The sequence below is a fragment of the Chelonoidis abingdonii genome, chromosome 13 (assembly GCF_003597395.2).
Source record: "Chelonoidis abingdonii isolate Lonesome George chromosome 13, CheloAbing_2.0, whole genome shotgun sequence".
Classification (NCBI taxonomy): Eukaryota; Metazoa; Chordata; order Testudines; family Testudinidae; genus Chelonoidis; species Chelonoidis abingdonii.
Genome location: NC_133781.1, coordinates 4,531,490 through 4,548,650, shown reverse-complemented (window position 1 = coordinate 4,548,650; position 17,161 = coordinate 4,531,490). Strand labels below are relative to the sequence as shown.

General features: G+C 49.1%; 2 protein-coding genes across 2 annotated transcripts in view; both read left to right on the top strand.

The window, feature by feature from the left end:
* LOC116825935 (uncharacterized) overlaps positions 1-17,161 on the top strand; it is a 299,602-nt gene that overhangs the window by 55,000 nt on the left and 227,441 nt on the right. The window lies entirely within an intron of this gene.
* The window catches only part of LOC116837182 (uncharacterized), a 233,574-nt gene that overhangs the window by 49,445 nt on the left and 166,968 nt on the right, over positions 1-17,161 (top strand). The window contains 1 exon segment of the mRNA XM_075072051.1: positions 9,047-9,626. Coding sequence (XP_074928152.1) covers positions 9,047-9,626 — 580 coding nt within the window.

Sequence of the window (17,161 nt, the reverse complement as noted above, 5' to 3'; positions counted from 1 at the left end):
AGCTGTGTTACAGAGGTTCACTAAGTCTCTGCTGTGTGTGCACAGTGATTCCATTTGATAAGATTTGTTTACTCACTTCACATCTGATCCCATGAATACTTACACAATTATTTGTCATTGGCCATGTGAGTGGTCCCATTGACTTCATTTAATCTCTGTTACCAAGGATTAAATAATGTCTCTGTGGGTTTATTCCTAGTGGCAGGGGCAGTGTCTGCACTGTAATTAAATGATTAGGCCAAGATCTGTAAGTACAGGAGCCTAAAGTTAATTTTGTAAATCCATATTCAGGCACTAGAATAAATGACCTGATGATGAGCAGTGCTGGGCACTCAGAATTGAACCCCAGCATTGCAAGCTCAGCTTTTTGAAAGCACAGGCCACTTACTGAAAGACCTGACTGTGGATTTGAGAACTAATTCTTGTTGCTAGTTCTGAAAATCTTGGGCTTAAGCATTTCCCCAGCATTGCAGAATCTAGAGTGTCTGTCTGCAGGGAAAGAACCCAGGGGGAAACAAGATGTGAAATAGACTGATGCCCCTTCTGAAACTGCCTCAAATTTCCTTCTTCCTGCTGACAGGCTGCAGAATCGTGTCCCAGTGCAGTTTATCCCATACTCCTGAGGAACAGGGAAGGGCCATGTCTGCAGTGGAGCCAGTGACCTTCGAGGAGGTGGCTGTGTATTTCTCCAAGAAGGAATGGGCTCTGCTGGACCAGGGTGAGAGAGCCCTCTACAGAGATGTGATGCAGGAGAATTATGAGACTGTGAACTCGCTGGATAAGGATTCCTGTTCCGTCAGGTGTTGGAAGCTGTGTGTGTTTGTGTGTGTTGTGATAAACTCAGGACAGACAGCTGTGGGGAGCGGGGGTAGAAATCACTCTCAGAGGGTTAAAAGGCCCTCCTCCCTATCAACTGGGGGATAACTACAGGTCAATCAGGTTCAGCTGAGAAGGGGTTACCAGAGTATCAGTTAGAATCAGCTGAGAGGGAGCTACCTGAGGTTAATTTGGATCAGCTGATTCCAACTAAGGGCTGCCTGAGACCTTTTTAAACCCTCCCCTAGGGGAAGAAGGGGGAGGAGAAGAGAGAGAAGGAGTCCTGCTGCCAGTAGATTAGGAGTAGCAAGACAGCAAGCCTCACCAGGAGGAGAGGCTGCATTCCCTCCCATAAGGGAGAAAAATAAGCTAAAAAGACTGGTGGAGAGAAGGAACGGACTTCCCCTGTGCCACTAAGAGGCACTATGTTACCCAAGCCTGTCTTGCCAGGTCTAAAAGCAGTGGAGGCTGTAGAGACCGAGAAGGTGCCTTGCCACACATGGTGTCAAAAGTGGGATGTGTGAGTGAGACTTTGTGGCAAGCCATCTCAGGGCAGGGTAAATCACCCCCTATGTATTAAAAAAATTAAAAAATGGAGGCTGTAGTGAAGGCATTGGTGCAGGCCACCACGGCTCAACAAGAGGCTACCAGGGTTCAGACGGCTACCCAGCAAGAGTCAGTGCGAATACAGCAAGAGACAAATCAACTGCTGATGAGCCAGGCGGCTCAGGATTGAGCCACCCTGCATGAGGCTGTGAACCAGCTAAAGGCACTGACCACCCTAGCGCACGGCCTCCATGGGACTCGGCCCCTGCGGGCAAGCCACTACTTACTGAGGATGGAGGCATATTTCCTCACATTCGAGAGAACGGCCCAGTGAGAGGCTTGGCCCCAAGACCAGTGGGCCAGTATCCTGGCTCCTTTTCTGTGTAGGGAAGCACAGAAAGCATATTTTGACATGACAACAGAAGCAGCTTCAGATTACTCCCAGCTAAAGGCGGAGATCCTGGCGAGGTCTGGCGTGACAACAGCTATAAGGGCACAGCAGTTCCATGAGTGGAAATACTGAGACAACAAAGCACCAAGGTCCCAGCTGTTTGACCTGATCTACCTAGCCAGGAAGTGGCTGCGCCCCGAGACCCATGGCCTGGAGGAAATCGTGGAAATCATAGTTTTGGACAGGTACATGAGAGGGCTACAACCAGATATACGAGGATGGGTCAGTCAAAATGATCCCTCCTCCTGTGATGACCTACTTGCCCTTGTAGAGAGACACCTAGCAGCCCAAGAACTTTCTCGGACCACCGGGGAAGGAAGGCACCAAAATAGGAGGCAGATTGCTGTACCAAGGGCCCGAATTGCTGGAGTTCCGGGCAGATCTATGGAGGGGAGGAAGGAGACCAAAGAGTGGCCGGAGATCTCGGAGGGACTGGGGGAGAAAGACTCAGGGGGTAAGGCCTAACAACCCGAAAAATAGAGGGCTGCCCCGAGCAGGGTACTGATGTTATGCATGTGGAGACATAGGGCATATAGCTGCCCAATGCCCAAACCTAGAAGAGCCCATACAATGTGATCTGGGAGATCTAGAAGAACCATGTGACTTAATAAATCTAGTAGGGGTTGTGATGGTCCCTCATAAATATACTAGGCCAGTTAAAATGAACGATATAAAGACCACTGCATTAGTAGACTCAGGAAGTGCAGTCACGCTGGTCTCAGGAAAGTTAGTTGGGCAAGATCAACTATCCTGGGCCAAGCGCACAGGAATATCCTGTGTCCGTGGGGATGTCAATTACTACCCACCATCCTGGTAAAAATAGAGGTCCTGGGAAACTAAGGTGATGGTGGGGGTGGTCCCAAAACTCTCCTATCCAATCCTCATAGGACGAGACTTCCCAGGGTTTGGCGGTCTACTTCCTGGAGAGGAGTCAGAAGAAAGTAATAACCCAGAGAGCAATGGGATGAACTCGATAGGTAGCACCACTTTAGTCTTCCATGAATTTGCCCAGGATTTATTCTCACCCCCTGGTAAGACCCGGAAGACTCGGCGAGAAAGGAGGGCAGATAAGAGGAGGGGAACGAGAGTCTTGGCCCAGAACCAGAAGCCTATACTCATAGGGGAAAGAGTTGGCCTGACTGACAAGGGGACTAGGCAGGGGGTTGATGAACCAGCAGTTGGGCCCAGTTCCCCAGAGACCTCCCTCAAGAGGGAGAGGGAAATAGAACCCCCTGAGTTTGGGCAAATTGGACCTTTACGAGAGAATTTTGGACAGGATCGAGCCAATGATCCAATATATAACAATATTTGAAAAGAACTAGTTGAGGTGAATGGAGTCCCTGTGGAAGGAAGAGCCAAGGTCCCATGGCTATATTATATGATGATGAAGGGTCTGCACTACAGAGTAGTCCAGGTCCAAGAGCAAGTCGTGGAACAGCTCTTAGTACCACAGAAGCATCAGAGGGGCGTGATGGAGCTAGCCCACAGCCATCTGTTTGGGGGGCATCTAGGGGTAGATAAAACCCTGAATCAAATTCTGCAGAGGTTTTTTTGGCCTGGAATGTATGCAGCGGTCCGACGATCTTGTGCCTCCTGTCCGGAATGCCAATTACATGGCTCCTGACCACTCTTAAGGGTACCTTTGGTGCCTCTACCGATTATTGAAGTCTCATTTGAGCGAATAGCTATGAATCTAGTAGGGCCACTAGAGAAATCAGCCCAAGGCCATCAGCACATACTGGTGGTGCTAGATTATGCAATCCGATACCCCGAGGCCGTTCCCCTATGGAACACAATGTCCAAGACCATAGCTAAAGAATTAATCCAAATTTTTGCTAGAGTGGGAATACCCAAAGAGATCCTGATGGATCCAGGAACTCCCTTTGTATCTAAATTAATGGAGGATTTATGTGCAATACTCCACATACAGACCCTAAGGACATCAGTCTACCATCTGCAGACCGATGGCCTCATCGAACGTTTTAACAGAACATTAAAGAACATGATACGAAAGGTGGTGAGCTGGGATGGGAAGAACTGGGACACCCTGCTACCATACCTAATGTTCGCTATAAGGGAGGTTCCTCAGACTTCAACTGGATTTTCCCCATTTGAGCTGTTATATGATCACCACCCCTGTGGCATACTGGACATTGCCAAAGAGGGTTGGGAAGAACAGCTGAACCCAGGGAGAAACGCCATCAACCATGTGTTGCAGATGAAAGACAGGATAGCTCGTCACCCCCACAGTGTGGGAACACATGGAGATGGTGCAAGGGGCCCAACAGACATACTACAATCGCCAAGCGACAATCCGAAAATTCCAGGTGGGAGATTGGGTAATGGTGCTTGTACCCACAGTGGAGAGCAAGCTCCTGGCCAGATGGCAGGGGCCATATGAGATAATAGAAGCCATTGGAGAGGTTGATTACAAGGTCTGACAGCCTGGTTGCCGGAAGCTGGAACAAATCTATCATATAAACCTGTTGAAACCTTGGCAAGACAGAGAAGCTCATGTGGTCACTCTAGGGTCACCTCCCCCCGAAAGCAACCAGCCTGGCCAAGTGAGAATATCCCTGGAATTGACCCCTGACCAATGAATTGAAGTGATCAACATGATCAAATGCAACCAGGACGTGTTCTCAGAAAAGCCAGGCAGGACTACTGAGGTTCACCATCACATCTTCACAGAGCCTGGAGTGAAGGTGCATGTCAAACCATACTGGATCCCGGAGGCAAAAAGAGAAGAGATCAAGACAGAAGTCAGGAAAATGTTGAAGTTAGGAGTCATTGAAGAGTCTCATAGCCAATGGTCAAGCCCAGTGGTCCTAGTACCTAAGCCAGATGGCAGTATGAGGTTCTGCAATGACTTCCGGAAACTGAATGAAGTGTCCCAATTTGATGCGTATCCTATACCCCGGATAGATGAGCTAATTAACCGACTGGGAAAAGCTTGACTTTTGTCCACCCTTGACCTGACCAAGGGTTATTGGCAAATTCCCTTGGCCAAGGCTGACAAAGAGAAGACGGCCTTTTCAACACCAGAGGAACTGTATCAATACACTCTCCTCCCTTTTGGTTTACATGGGGCTCCTGCAACTTTCCAATGGCTCATGGACAAACTGTTGTGTCCACATGGCAAGTATGCAGCCGCCTATCTCGATGACATCATTATACATAGCCCAGACTAGGAGACACACTTGGGGAAGGCGGAAACAGTCCTGGACACCCTGAGGAAGGCAGGGCTGACTGCAAATCCCTCCAAATGCGCAATTGGGCTATATACCTTGGGTATATAGTGGAGAGGGGCGTGTTGAAGCCCCAACTCAACAAGTTAGAGGCAATACAAAATTGGTCCCAACCAATCTGGAAGAAACAGATCAGAGCGTTCCTGGGGCTGGTTGGATACTACAGGCGGTTCATCCCCCACTTTGCCACCAGGGCATGCTCGTTAACAGATCTAACAAAAGCCTGTGGCCCAGACATAGTAAGATGGTCTAGGGTGGCTGAGGAGGCTTTTGCAGATCTGCAGACCTCTCTCTGCACTGACCCAGTGCTGGTAGCTCCAGACTGGGAGAAAGAGTTTATCTTGCAAACCGATGCTTCTGAGGTTGGGTTGGAAGCAATTCTCTCACAAATGGTTGGAGATGAAGAACACCCAGTCCTGTTCCTCAGTAGGAAACTCCTGCCCAGGGAACGTAAATATGCCATAGTAGAGAAGAAATGCCTAGCAGTAAAGTGGGCCATAGAAAGCCTTCGCTACTACCTACTCGGACAGAGGTTTACCCTCGTCACAGACCATGCCCCTCTGAAGTGGATGCACCAAAACAAAGAGAGAAATGCAAGAGTGAGAAAGTGGTTCCTGTCACTACAACCCTTCCACTTCAGAGTACAACATAGGTCCGGAATCAAGCATGGCAATGCGGATGGCTTTTCAAGGGTACGCTGTTTGCCGACCCAAGTAGCCCAACCTTATAGTTTTGGGGGAGGGTGGGGGTTATGTGATAAACTCAGGACAGACAGCTGCAAGGGGTGGGAGTAGAAATCAGTCTCAGAGGGTTAAAAGGCCCTCCTCCCTATCAACTGGGGGATAACTACAGGTCAATCAGATTCAGCTGAGAAGGGGTTACCAGAGTATCAGTTAGAATCAGCTGAGAGGGAGCCATCTGAGGTTAATTTGGATCAGCTGATTCCAACTAAGGGCTGCCTGAGACCTTTTTAAACTCTCCCCTGGGAGAAGAAGTGGGAGGAGAAGAGAGAGAAGAATTCTTGCTGCCAGTAGGTTAGGAGTAGCAAGACAGAGAGCCTCACCAGGAGAGGCTGCATTCCTTCCTGTACATGAGTTCACCAGGGCTTGACCCTCTCCGGGGTGGTGGGGAGCCACACTGGCTCACTACACACTAATGGTTCCAGGGGATTAGTCCGGCCAGGGGGGATCTCCCTTGGTAGCCTGTGCTGTAGCCAGCCGAAATGTGATTAGTCTGGCCCTGGCTCAGGTGGGGCACCAACCACTGAGTCGGGCAGCTCAGGCCCTCTGGCAGGGCTGGCATAAGTCCCAGCCCTAGGTCAGGGCGGGGCAACAAATGCTGAGTCAAGGTGCTCAGGCCCTTCAGGCAGAGCTGAGCAGTGATAATAGGCTCTGGCCTCCTCAGCCCAGGGTGAGGGGGAGTCTGCCACCCCGGAGTTGGGTGGCAGGGGGGACGCAGGCACTCCCACACCACTGCGTCCCAGCCGGGGCCCTAGCAGCAGCTGAAAATCCGCTGCTTAGTCAGTGGGGATCCTGGCCACAACACACTGACATAGGCTCTGGTAGTGCTACAGCCAGACTGGGGTTGGCTGCCCCTGGGCTACTTCCACACTCTCCCTTGGGCCCTACTTGAGTCCCCCATTGGCCTCTGGGGGGTCCAGGAGCATGGGTTCGTCGGGGCAGGAGTTGGTAGTCAGGTCCAGCAACTCCTCTGGATAGCGGGCATAGGGTAGGCCCGGCCAGTCTGGGCAGCCACCTCTGGCTGCAGTAGCTTCCCAGTCTCGGGCTCCCCTAGGGACATCTGCTGTCTCTGGTAGCTGAGCTCCTACTGATCTCTGAGAGCTGGCCTTTACAGTTCCAAGTCTCCACCTGACCATCTGAGGGGCGGGCTCAGAGCTCCGAGCTCTGCCCACTCCGGCCTCCGGACAGGCTCTTCCTCCTCCGGGGCGGTGGGGAGCCACACTGCCTCGCTACACTTCCCATAAGGGAGAAAAATAAGCTAAAAAGACTGGTGGAGAGAAGGAACGGACTTCCCCTGTGCCACCAAGAGGGACTATATTACCCAAGCTTGTCTCACCAGGGCTAAAAGTAGCGGAGGCTGGGGAGACCGAGAAGGTGCCGTGCCACAGTATGTATGTGTCTGAAGCATTGGGGTCAGATTCTTTGCAGGGTTCTTCACTGATCCCCCAGATTTGAAGGGGATCATCCCCACTAGTCCCCTGATCCTGTGTGTGAGAGACTGTCTCATGGGGTCATAATGATGCTGCTACTCTTCCCATAGCCAAGGGAAGATGAACAAACTCACTGTCTCTCCCCTGCACTTCCCAGGGCAAGTCCTATCCTATGTTGTCTCTGACCCCGCTGCCATCTCTGAAATGGACAAATGTTTCATGTCTGTCTCTGCCTAAATCACTAGTGGCCCAATGTGCTTCCCCTCCATCTTGTTCTGCCTCGGCCAGCTGTGTTAGCAGGACACCCCAGATGTTCTAGACTCTCTTCAGTGTCCTTTCCTGGCTGTGGCTGATCTCTGTGAAATGCTGGTTCCTTGCAATGTGAGGGGCTGGGCTGAGAGAGGGTTCATGAGGTACTTTATGGTCCAGGAGAACTCTATGGGATAGGTCGCTACAGAAGAAAAGGGAGGATGGCTGATCTTTGGTCCACACACTGCACTGGGACTCAGGACTCTGCGATGGCAGAACAAGTCTACTGGGTGATGGGGAAGGGTTGACTGACCATTGATCAGTATGGGGATGGTTCCCTACTGCTAGTGACCCCATGAGTGGAGGCTCTTTGCTCTGCACTGTAGGCAGGAGTGTAGTGATTTTCTACATTGCACCTTCAATGCATGGTAGCAGGGTCCATGTGGCCAGTCAATACCCAAAGGCTAATGTGTTGTGCATTCACCCTCTGGATTGCCAGGCATTAACTGAACATGTAGATGAGCCTTCTGTAATATCTCTGGCTTACGTTCTGGAAGGATATGGATATAGGTATTGGGGGCAGGGGGGGATGTTAGGGCGTTCCCTAGGCAGAGCGGATGAACCCTTAGGCAGAGTGGCACACCAGTGCATCATGGGATCTTGTATGATTTATAGCCCAGTAGGGTGGGGGAAGGGAGAAGGATCCCCTCTGGGTTTTGTTACTCAGATGCTGGCTCTGGAAGTAGTAACAGCACTGACCTCAATGAACAAGATCAACACTTGTTTCCTTGTGTCCCCAAACAGAATTCGTGAATTCCCAACCTGACACGATCTCCTAGCTGGAAGAATGGGAGGAGCCATGGGTCCCTGATCTCCGGGCTCTGAGGAAAGGGAGATCTTGAGAGATGCCCACACTGGTGAAGAATCAACTAAACTAACTCACAAATCAATTTCTCTATCCTCATGACAGACTTTAGTCATGAGTTGTCACCAGTCCTGTCTGACCTGTTAGCCCCTCTCCACATCAGTATTGAAATGGGGTGAGGAGACAGAAATGAGCCCCTCCTTTCTCTCCTGTTGGGAAGGTTTGAGGGTAGAGCCAGTACTGATTCTACAATCTCCTCAGCAGTTATTTGAGTTTCTTCCCCCTTTCCTGTTCCCCTCTCTGAGGTTCCTTTCCCCCTGGCACAGGGAGTGGCTCCTGTCTGGATTCTCTCTCTGTCACAGCACGTGATGGGATGGTGAGTGAGAGCGAGGAGGTGAACCCTCAGCAGGAAGGTCCCGAACAACTACATTGGACAGTATCAGGAAGAGCCGATGGGGATGTTTTCAAGAGTCCTGAGTGTAAAAGAATGCCAGAGAATCAGTGCAGGCCAGAGCAGAATCATGGAAATGATTAAGAGAGACAGGGTAAATCCAGTCATTTGAGCAGAGTAGTTGAGAAAATCAAAGACACTGTTCAGCAGAGAATCTCCACTGGAGAGAGACCCAACACGTGCAATGATTGTGGGAAAAAATTCCTTTGAAGGTCAGCCCTTATCATTCATGAGAGAATCCACACAGGAGAAAAAACATATAAGTGTCCTGATTGCGAGAAAAGCTTCAGCCAGTGCTCAGACCTCGCCAAACATCAGAGAATCCACACAGGAGGGAAGCCTTACAAATGTCTCAAATGCGGGAAAAGCTTCAGTTGTAGTTCAATCCTCACCGCACACCAGCTAATCCACATGGGAGAAAGACCCTATAAATGCCATGAATGTGGAAAAAGCTTCAGTGATAGATCCACCCTCAGTACGCACCAGAGAATCCACACAGGAAAGAGACCCTATAAATGCCTGACCTGTGGGAAAAGTTTCAGAGATCGGTCAACCTTTAATAAACACCAAATAATCCACACTGGAGAGAAACCACATAAATGACCCAAGTGCAGGCAAACTTTCCGTCAGCTCACACAACTCGTTAGACACAAGAGACTTGACACAGGAGAGAGACCCCATAAATGCCTGACTTGTGGGAAAAGCTTCCGGGATAGATCCACCTTTAATGAACACCAGAGAATCCACACGGGAGAAAAACCTTATAAATGCCCAGAGTGTGGAAAAAGCTTCCAGCATAGCTCAACCTTTATTAGGCATCAGAGAATCCATGGAAGACACAAACCCTGAGATTGGGATGGGCAAAGTGAATAATATCTTGCTGATTCCAACTAACCCCAGAGGGTCAGGCCAGGCCGGAGGGGCCATGTGCTGGGGACATGCGCTAGTTATTAAAGCAATGAATGAAATAATCTTTCTGGAATGGAGTCATGCAGAGCATGTTACCCATGCTGGGATGGTATTTGATTATTAATTCTCAAGAAGCTCTGAAGATCATCCTATAATCTAGGAGTTCCATTTGCTATATCTTGACTTCATTAAGACTTTTGATATTGTCTCACATGACCTTCTCATCAACAAACGAGGGAAATACAGCATAGATGGAGCTATAAGGTGGGTGCATGACTGCTTGGAAAACTGTTCCCAGAGAGTAGTTAGTGTTTCACAGTCAAGCTGGAAGGACATAATGAGTGGGGTCCCACAGGGATCACTTCTGCCTCCAGTTCTATTCAATATCTCCATCAGTTTTTTAGATAATGGCACAGAGAGTACACTTATAAAGTTTGCAGATGATACCAAGCTGGGAGGGGTTGCAAGTGCTCTGGAGGATAGGATTGAAATTCAAAATTATCTGGAGAAATGGTCTGAAGTAAATAGGATGAAATTCAATGCAAAGTACTCCACTTAGAAAGGAACAATCGGTTGCACACAAACAAAATGGGAAATGACTGCCTGGGAAGGAGTACTGCAGAAAGGGATCTGGGGAGCATAGTAGATCACAAGCTAAATATGAGTCAACAATGTAACACTGTTGCAAAAAAGGGTGAATATCATTCTAGGATGTATTAGCAGGAGTGTTGTGAGCAAGACGCTAGAAGTAATTCTTCAGCTCTACTCCACACTGATTAGGCCTCAGCTGGAGTATTGTGTCCAGTCGTGGGTGCCACATTTCAGGAAAGATATGAACAAATTGGAGAAAGTCCAGAGAAGAGCAACAAAAATGATTACAGGTCTAGAAAACATGACCTATGAGGGAAGATTGGAGAAAATGGATTTCAAGTACATAAAAGGCTGTTACAAGGAGGAGGGAGAAAAATTGTTCTCCTTAACCTCTAAAGATAGGACAAGAAGCAAAGGGCTTAAATTGCAGCAAGGGTGGTTTAGGATAGATATAAGGAAAAACTTCTGAACTGTTAAGGTAGTTAAGCACTGGAATAAATTGCCTATGGAGGTTGTGGAATCTCCATCATTGGAGATCTTTAAGAGCAGATTGGACTGACACTTGTCAGGGATTGACTAGATAATACTTAGTCCTGCTATGAATGGAGGGAACTGGACTAGATGACCTTTCGAGGTCCCATCCAGTTCTATGGTTCTATGATTCCTCACTGCTGCTGAACTCTCAGCATCTCTGAGTAGCACTTTCTTTAATTCCTGGTTGGCAAGGAGATTCCATCCCGTTCTGGTGAACAAAGACCTGATCTCAATTATTTATATGTTTGTCACCACTTGACTGGACTTCACTGCGATCTACATGGGTGTGAAACTATCAGTACTTAGGAAACTCCAACTAGAGAGCACTGCAGGTCGTCTCCCCAGCAACACAGCTGACAGCAAGCACATCACACCTGTCATTGCTCTCTGCGGTGGCTTCCCATAGAATATTGAATCAAGTTCAAGGACTTGGTCTTTATCCAAGGAGCTCCAAGACTGCCTTAAGTTCTTGAATGAAGACCAGGTTTGAAAACTTCGCTTTTCTGGCACAGTGGAACTCTCAACCATAAGGTAAAGCTCATCTGTTGAGGAGACAGGACTTTCTCATTGGCTGGTCTGTGACTGTGGAATGGACTCCTCAAGGGATGAAGGATCCTGTCAGACCTCTCCACCTTCCATGCCAAGTGCCAGACATGCTTCTTTGACCTGCCTTCTTTAACATAAATACATAATGTCATGTATATTAAAAAAACAATAACCCCAAAACTTCCAGTGAGCAGGATCTCATCCTATAAAGAGGATAGGAAAACAAATGGCACATGGCAGATGCTAAGTTATGCGATTAATACACTGATGGAAAGTGCTCAGATACTACAGTGGTGAATGCAGTATTGGAACAGACCACCACATCTGCTATATAAAAAGAACAGGAGTACTTGTGGCACCTTAGAGACTAACAAATTTATTTTAGCATAAGCTTTTGTGTGCTACAGCTCACTTCTTCGGATGCATTCTATGCATTCTATGCATCTGAAGAAGAGAGCTGTAGCCCACAAAAGCTTATGCTGAAATAAATTTGTTAGTCTCTAAGGTGCCACAAGTACTCCTGTTCTTTTTGCGGATACAGACTAACACAGCCGCTACTCTGAAATCTGCTATATAGTTAAGGTTAAACCCAAGTCTCTGTTTAAACCTTGACTCTTCTCAGTACTCTAAAATCTGTACCGTTAATTGGATTGCATTGAAACATGGCATGCCTCCTCAGGACACAAGGTGGGGTTACTGATCCAAACTTGGGCTCATTTGACCAAAGGGTTTCCAAAATATTGTCCACACCCCTTCCAAACCAACCAACCAACCAAGGTTCATGGATTGCTGAAGGTTCATGGATTCTACTAACTTTTTTGCATAGAGCTAGGGATCAAACCAGGGCTCTAATTCTGGCACTAGAGTCTCAGTCGCTCTGGAGTTACCACCAGAGAGTTCATGGACCACCCCACCCTTGGAGAGAAGCAAAATTGAAAATGGAATGAGGATAGCTTTCAAGGAGGGTATGACTTGCCCTCACACACCAAAGGGATCACACTGTGCATGTGCTGCCTGGGAAGTCAAAAGGGTGCTAGCCAGCTGCAGCTCACCAGATCTCTGTGGCTCAAGAGCCAATGTTCTGGCTATTGCTCCTGAATCACACATGGATACTTGACATTCAACCCCATCATGGGCAGAAATCTGAATGGAAACAAAGGAAGCATCTTCCTACAATCTGCCTTTGTCAGAGAGGGTAGTAATATTATTTTGGAGAATTGTAATGTGAATGTAGCATAAAATTTAGAAGGCACTTATGCTGTTTTTGAAAAGAAAATAAATTACACATGTGAATATTTGCTGGGAGGGGAGGAGAATTAGGGGCAGAAGAGGCGGGCAATAGGGAGAGGGGTTTGGGACTGCAGGGATGGGAGGAGGGATATTTGCGGTGGGTAGTAGAGGAGCTTGCTTGGGGGGCTCAGGTCAGGGTGACAGGATGGGGATTAGGTGGAGTGGAAGGGAAGAGGAGAGGCTGAACACTGGGAAGGTTAAGGTGAAGGAGGGTGGCAGAGCAGGAGGCATGGAATAGGGGTAGGGGAATTTGACCTGTCAGCCCTACTGTCTTCAGTTCCATGTATGTTCCAGGAGTCCTTACCCCTCTGGGGTGTCTGAGCCCCTCTTCATACCCCTGTGTGTGTGCCAGGATCTAGGGGTCCCTGGCCCCTCTGGGGGAGTCTGAGCCCTTCTATCTGCCTACCTTATGTAAACTAGGATCTGGAGAGGGTCTTATCTCTGGAGGGAGGTCAGAGCCAATCTCCTGTGCAATGCTACCCCTATGAGTTGGCATCTCTGGAAGCCCTGCCCTCTGGGTGGGGAGTTGAGAACAGGCATGTTGGGAGCATGTATCAGTTCTGCTAGCAACTGCACATTACAAGTGTTTCAGAGCATGACCATTCTCCCCATTCCACAATATTTAAATGTATGGCAGATGAGGGCACTAAGGATTCATGTAGCACTTAGTGCAGAGACCACTGGACCAGGACTCAGAAACCCTGGGCTCTATTCCCAGTTCTGCCACAGGCCAGTGGGATGACTTTGGTCACGTCACTTCACATCTCTTTGTCTCAGTTTCCCTGTGTGTACAATGGAGATTATGCTGTTTGATCTACTCACGAAAAGGACGACGTAAAGTTAGGTATTATCATAATTACCTGTTCACAATGTTGTCTGAGTGTCACACCTTCATGATAATTACAACTGCCTAACTGTCCACTAACTCCTGCCAACAGCAGTTCTCTTTTTGTAAAAAAACAAAACAAACAAACAAACAAAAAAACCTAGGCAAGCAATCCACTGACTAAAAGCTTTGTTAATGCAGAGTTAAAGACACCCAGTGGTATCTCATGCCTTTCAGGACATGCAGTTCAGCAAAACTCAAACCTCTGAAAACCAGTACATGAAGAGCTAAGGCATTTCAGACTCAAACCAGGAAATGCACAGTTAGCATATATCTTGACGTGATATATCTGGACTTTACCAAAGTTTTTGATATGGTCTCCCACAGTATTTTTGCCAGCAAGTTAAAAAACTATGGATTGGATGAATGGGCTATAAGGTGAATAGAAAGCTGGTCAGATTGTTGGGCTCAATGGATAGTGATCAACGGCTCGATGTCCAGTTGGCAGCCGGTGTCAAGCAGAGTGCCCCAGGGGTTGTTCCTGGGGCCAGTTTTGTTCAACATCTTTATTAATTATCTGGATGATGGGATGGATTGCACCCTCAGCAAGTTCGCAGATGATACTAAGTTGGGGGGAGAGGTAGATATGCTGGAGGATAGGGATAGGGTCCAGACTGACCTAAACAAATTGGAGGATTGAACCAAAAGAAATCTGATGAGGTTCAACAAGTACGGAAGAATCCCATGCACTGCTGCAAGATAGCTAAGCGGCAGTTCTGCAGAAAAGAACCTGAGGATTAAAGTGGATGAGAAGATGGATATGAGTCAACAGTGTGCCCTTGCTGCCAAGAAGGATAACAGCATATTGAGCTGCATTAGTAGGAGCATTGCCAGCAGATTGAGGGAAGTGATTATTCCCCTTTATTTGGCACATAGAGGCCACATCTGGAGTATTGCATCCAGTTTTGGGCCCCCCACCACAGAAAGGATGTGAATAAATTAGAGTCCAGTAGAGGGCAACAAAAATGATCAGGGAGCTGGGGCACATGATTTACAAGGGGAGGCTGAGGGAACTGGGCTAGTTTAGTCTGTAGAAGAGAAGAGTGAGGGGAGATTTGATAGCAGCCTTCAGCTACCTGAAGGGAGGTTCCAAAGAGGATGGAGCTTGGCTGTTCTCAGTGGCGGCAGATGACAGTACAAGGAGCAATGGTCTCAAGGTGCAGTGGGGGAGGTCTAGGTTGGATATTAGGAAACACTATTTCACTAGAAGGGTGGTGAAGCACTGGAATGGGTTACCTAGGGAGGTGGTGGAATCTCCATTCTTAGAGGTTTTTAAGGTCCAGCTTGACAAAGCCCTGGCTGGGATGATGGTTGTATAATCCATGTCATCATTGAGTCAGGAGGCCTAGATCCAGATAGTGTAAACAGGGGTCTTCAAAGTCAAATGACCGATGAGGACCCATGAGGACTACTTACTGGCCAGGGCGCATTTCTGACACCCTCCTCCTCGGCTCACCCCACTCCACCCCTTCCATGAGGCCTGCTGCCCTGCTTTCCACCCCTTCCTGCCCTTTCCACCTTCCAAATCCCTCCACTTGCCTCCTGCCAGGGGTGCAGGGCGATCCTGGTCTGTGTGGGATGCGGGGTGTGGGATGTGCACGGGTCAGGCGAGGAGTTGGGTTGTGCGGTCAGGGATGAGGGTGTCAGGGGGCTCAGGCAGGTGGGTGCAGAGGGTCGGGCAGCGGAAGCTCAGGCAGAGTCAGGTGCAGCAGGGCAGCGAAGAGAGCTGGTGCAGGAGGGTGCGGATGCAGCAGAGCTGCAGGCAGGGGGTTGGGTGCAGGGTGCGAAGGCGGCTCAGGGAGGGTGGGTCAGGTTTGTGCGGAGGTCGGGGTGCAGAGGGGACTCAGGACAGTGGGTTGGTGCAGGAGGAGCTAGGAGCGTTTGGCCTGTGCACACTCGGGAGGAGGAGCTCTGCCTGCTCTACCGCCCCCCGCCTGCCTGTGCTGCTCTGGGAAAGGCTGGAACATGGGACAAAAGACAAGGTGTGTGTTTGCGATTGTTTTCAGGCACCTCCCACGCAGCGCTCCATGGGCAGAGGAACAGGAACTGCGCAGCCAATGGGAGCTGTGGGGGCCGGACCTGAAGCCACATCAACACTATGGCCTGCGACTCTCTTAACCCACTGTTCTTATCCCCTGAACAGCAGGGGCAGGGCACGTAGCAGCAGGGAGCCTGCCGCCCCGTGCAGGCTGGCCAGAGTCGCTCTAGCGAAACGCAGTCGAGGGGAGGTGGGGGACGTGAGGACTTGCAGGCTGCAGAAAAACTTCACGGCGCCACTGCGGCCCAGTATTGATTGAACCCCTGGTGTAAACAGACAATCACCGAGGCCAGAGCTAGGGATTACAACCAGAGGATATTGGCCATTGTTGTAATCAGCCGCCTGAGCAGGAATTAACAAAGCCATTGTGTCCATCACCCCAGCTATACTTGCCTTTAGTAAGGATTTGATTACTGTCTCCCTTGACTATCTCAAACAAACATGGAAATGCCCAACTAGATGACCTGGAAATAGAATGGGTGCAGAATAGTTGAGAAAACAGTCCGACAGCACAGTTATCAATGATTCCGCGACGGGCATGACGCAATGGGTTCCGGATAGTTCTGGATAGGTTTCTATTCAAATCTTAATCGTATGATTGAGATAATGGCTAAATAAGAGGACACTTATAAGTTGGAACAATACCTTAGGAAGAATCGCAGAAAGGATTAGGGTCTAGTGAACCCAGAACTGATATTGGTGACGTTGTAACACTGCTGCACACAAAACAACTCACTCGGGAATCTGTCTGCTGTGATGATTAGGCTTCAGCTGTCAGTATTATGTCGAGTCTGGTACCACATATTCAAGAAAGAGGGCATGTAGAAAGTCAGAGATGAGAAAAAAAATAAGTCTAGACACCCTGACCTATGAGGGAAGTATGCAAACAAATAACAGTTTTCAGTTGTAAAAATCAGTAGCATTTTACAAGTCTATAGGATCAAATTGCGACCGTTTCCTACAGTGCAATTTCACTTATTGTAATACAAGAAAGCATGCTCACTGCTAGGGCATTGCACATCGGTTAGGCAGTTTACTACAACATAGCAGTTCCTACAACCATTGTCCTGATCAATACTGCTACCAGCTGCACATTACAAGCTGGAGCAGTTATGTTAACTACACTTACAATCTAACCCAACAGCAATTATAATATACTGCGGGTGGTGAGCTCGCGCCGGCCGCGCCAGGCATAGGTTCCTCCTGGGGCTCGTGAGACTGTCGTCATGCCCGCGGAATTTTAGATCTGCCAGGCGGAGAGAAGAATCCGATATCAATTCTCCAGGTCTACCATCGGTAGCTCAGAGGTTTTAGTACTGTGGCCACAGAGGCACCTGGTGTTGCTAAGGAGGGCTGTGGCTTGCGTTTCTCTTGCCCGGCAATCCGGGGATGAGCTTCCCCGTCAAGCCGCTCCTGCTGCTGCTCCACTGTGGCGGGCGCCTGGGCTGAGCGGCTTGATGCTCAGCGGGTGTGCGCGGAGAGCTTTCCCTTAAGCGCCCTCTGCGGCCCAGCCGGGACTCTCTCCGTGCCGGCTGGAACCCACCTGGACGGCGCCCGAGGCTCTGCCGACC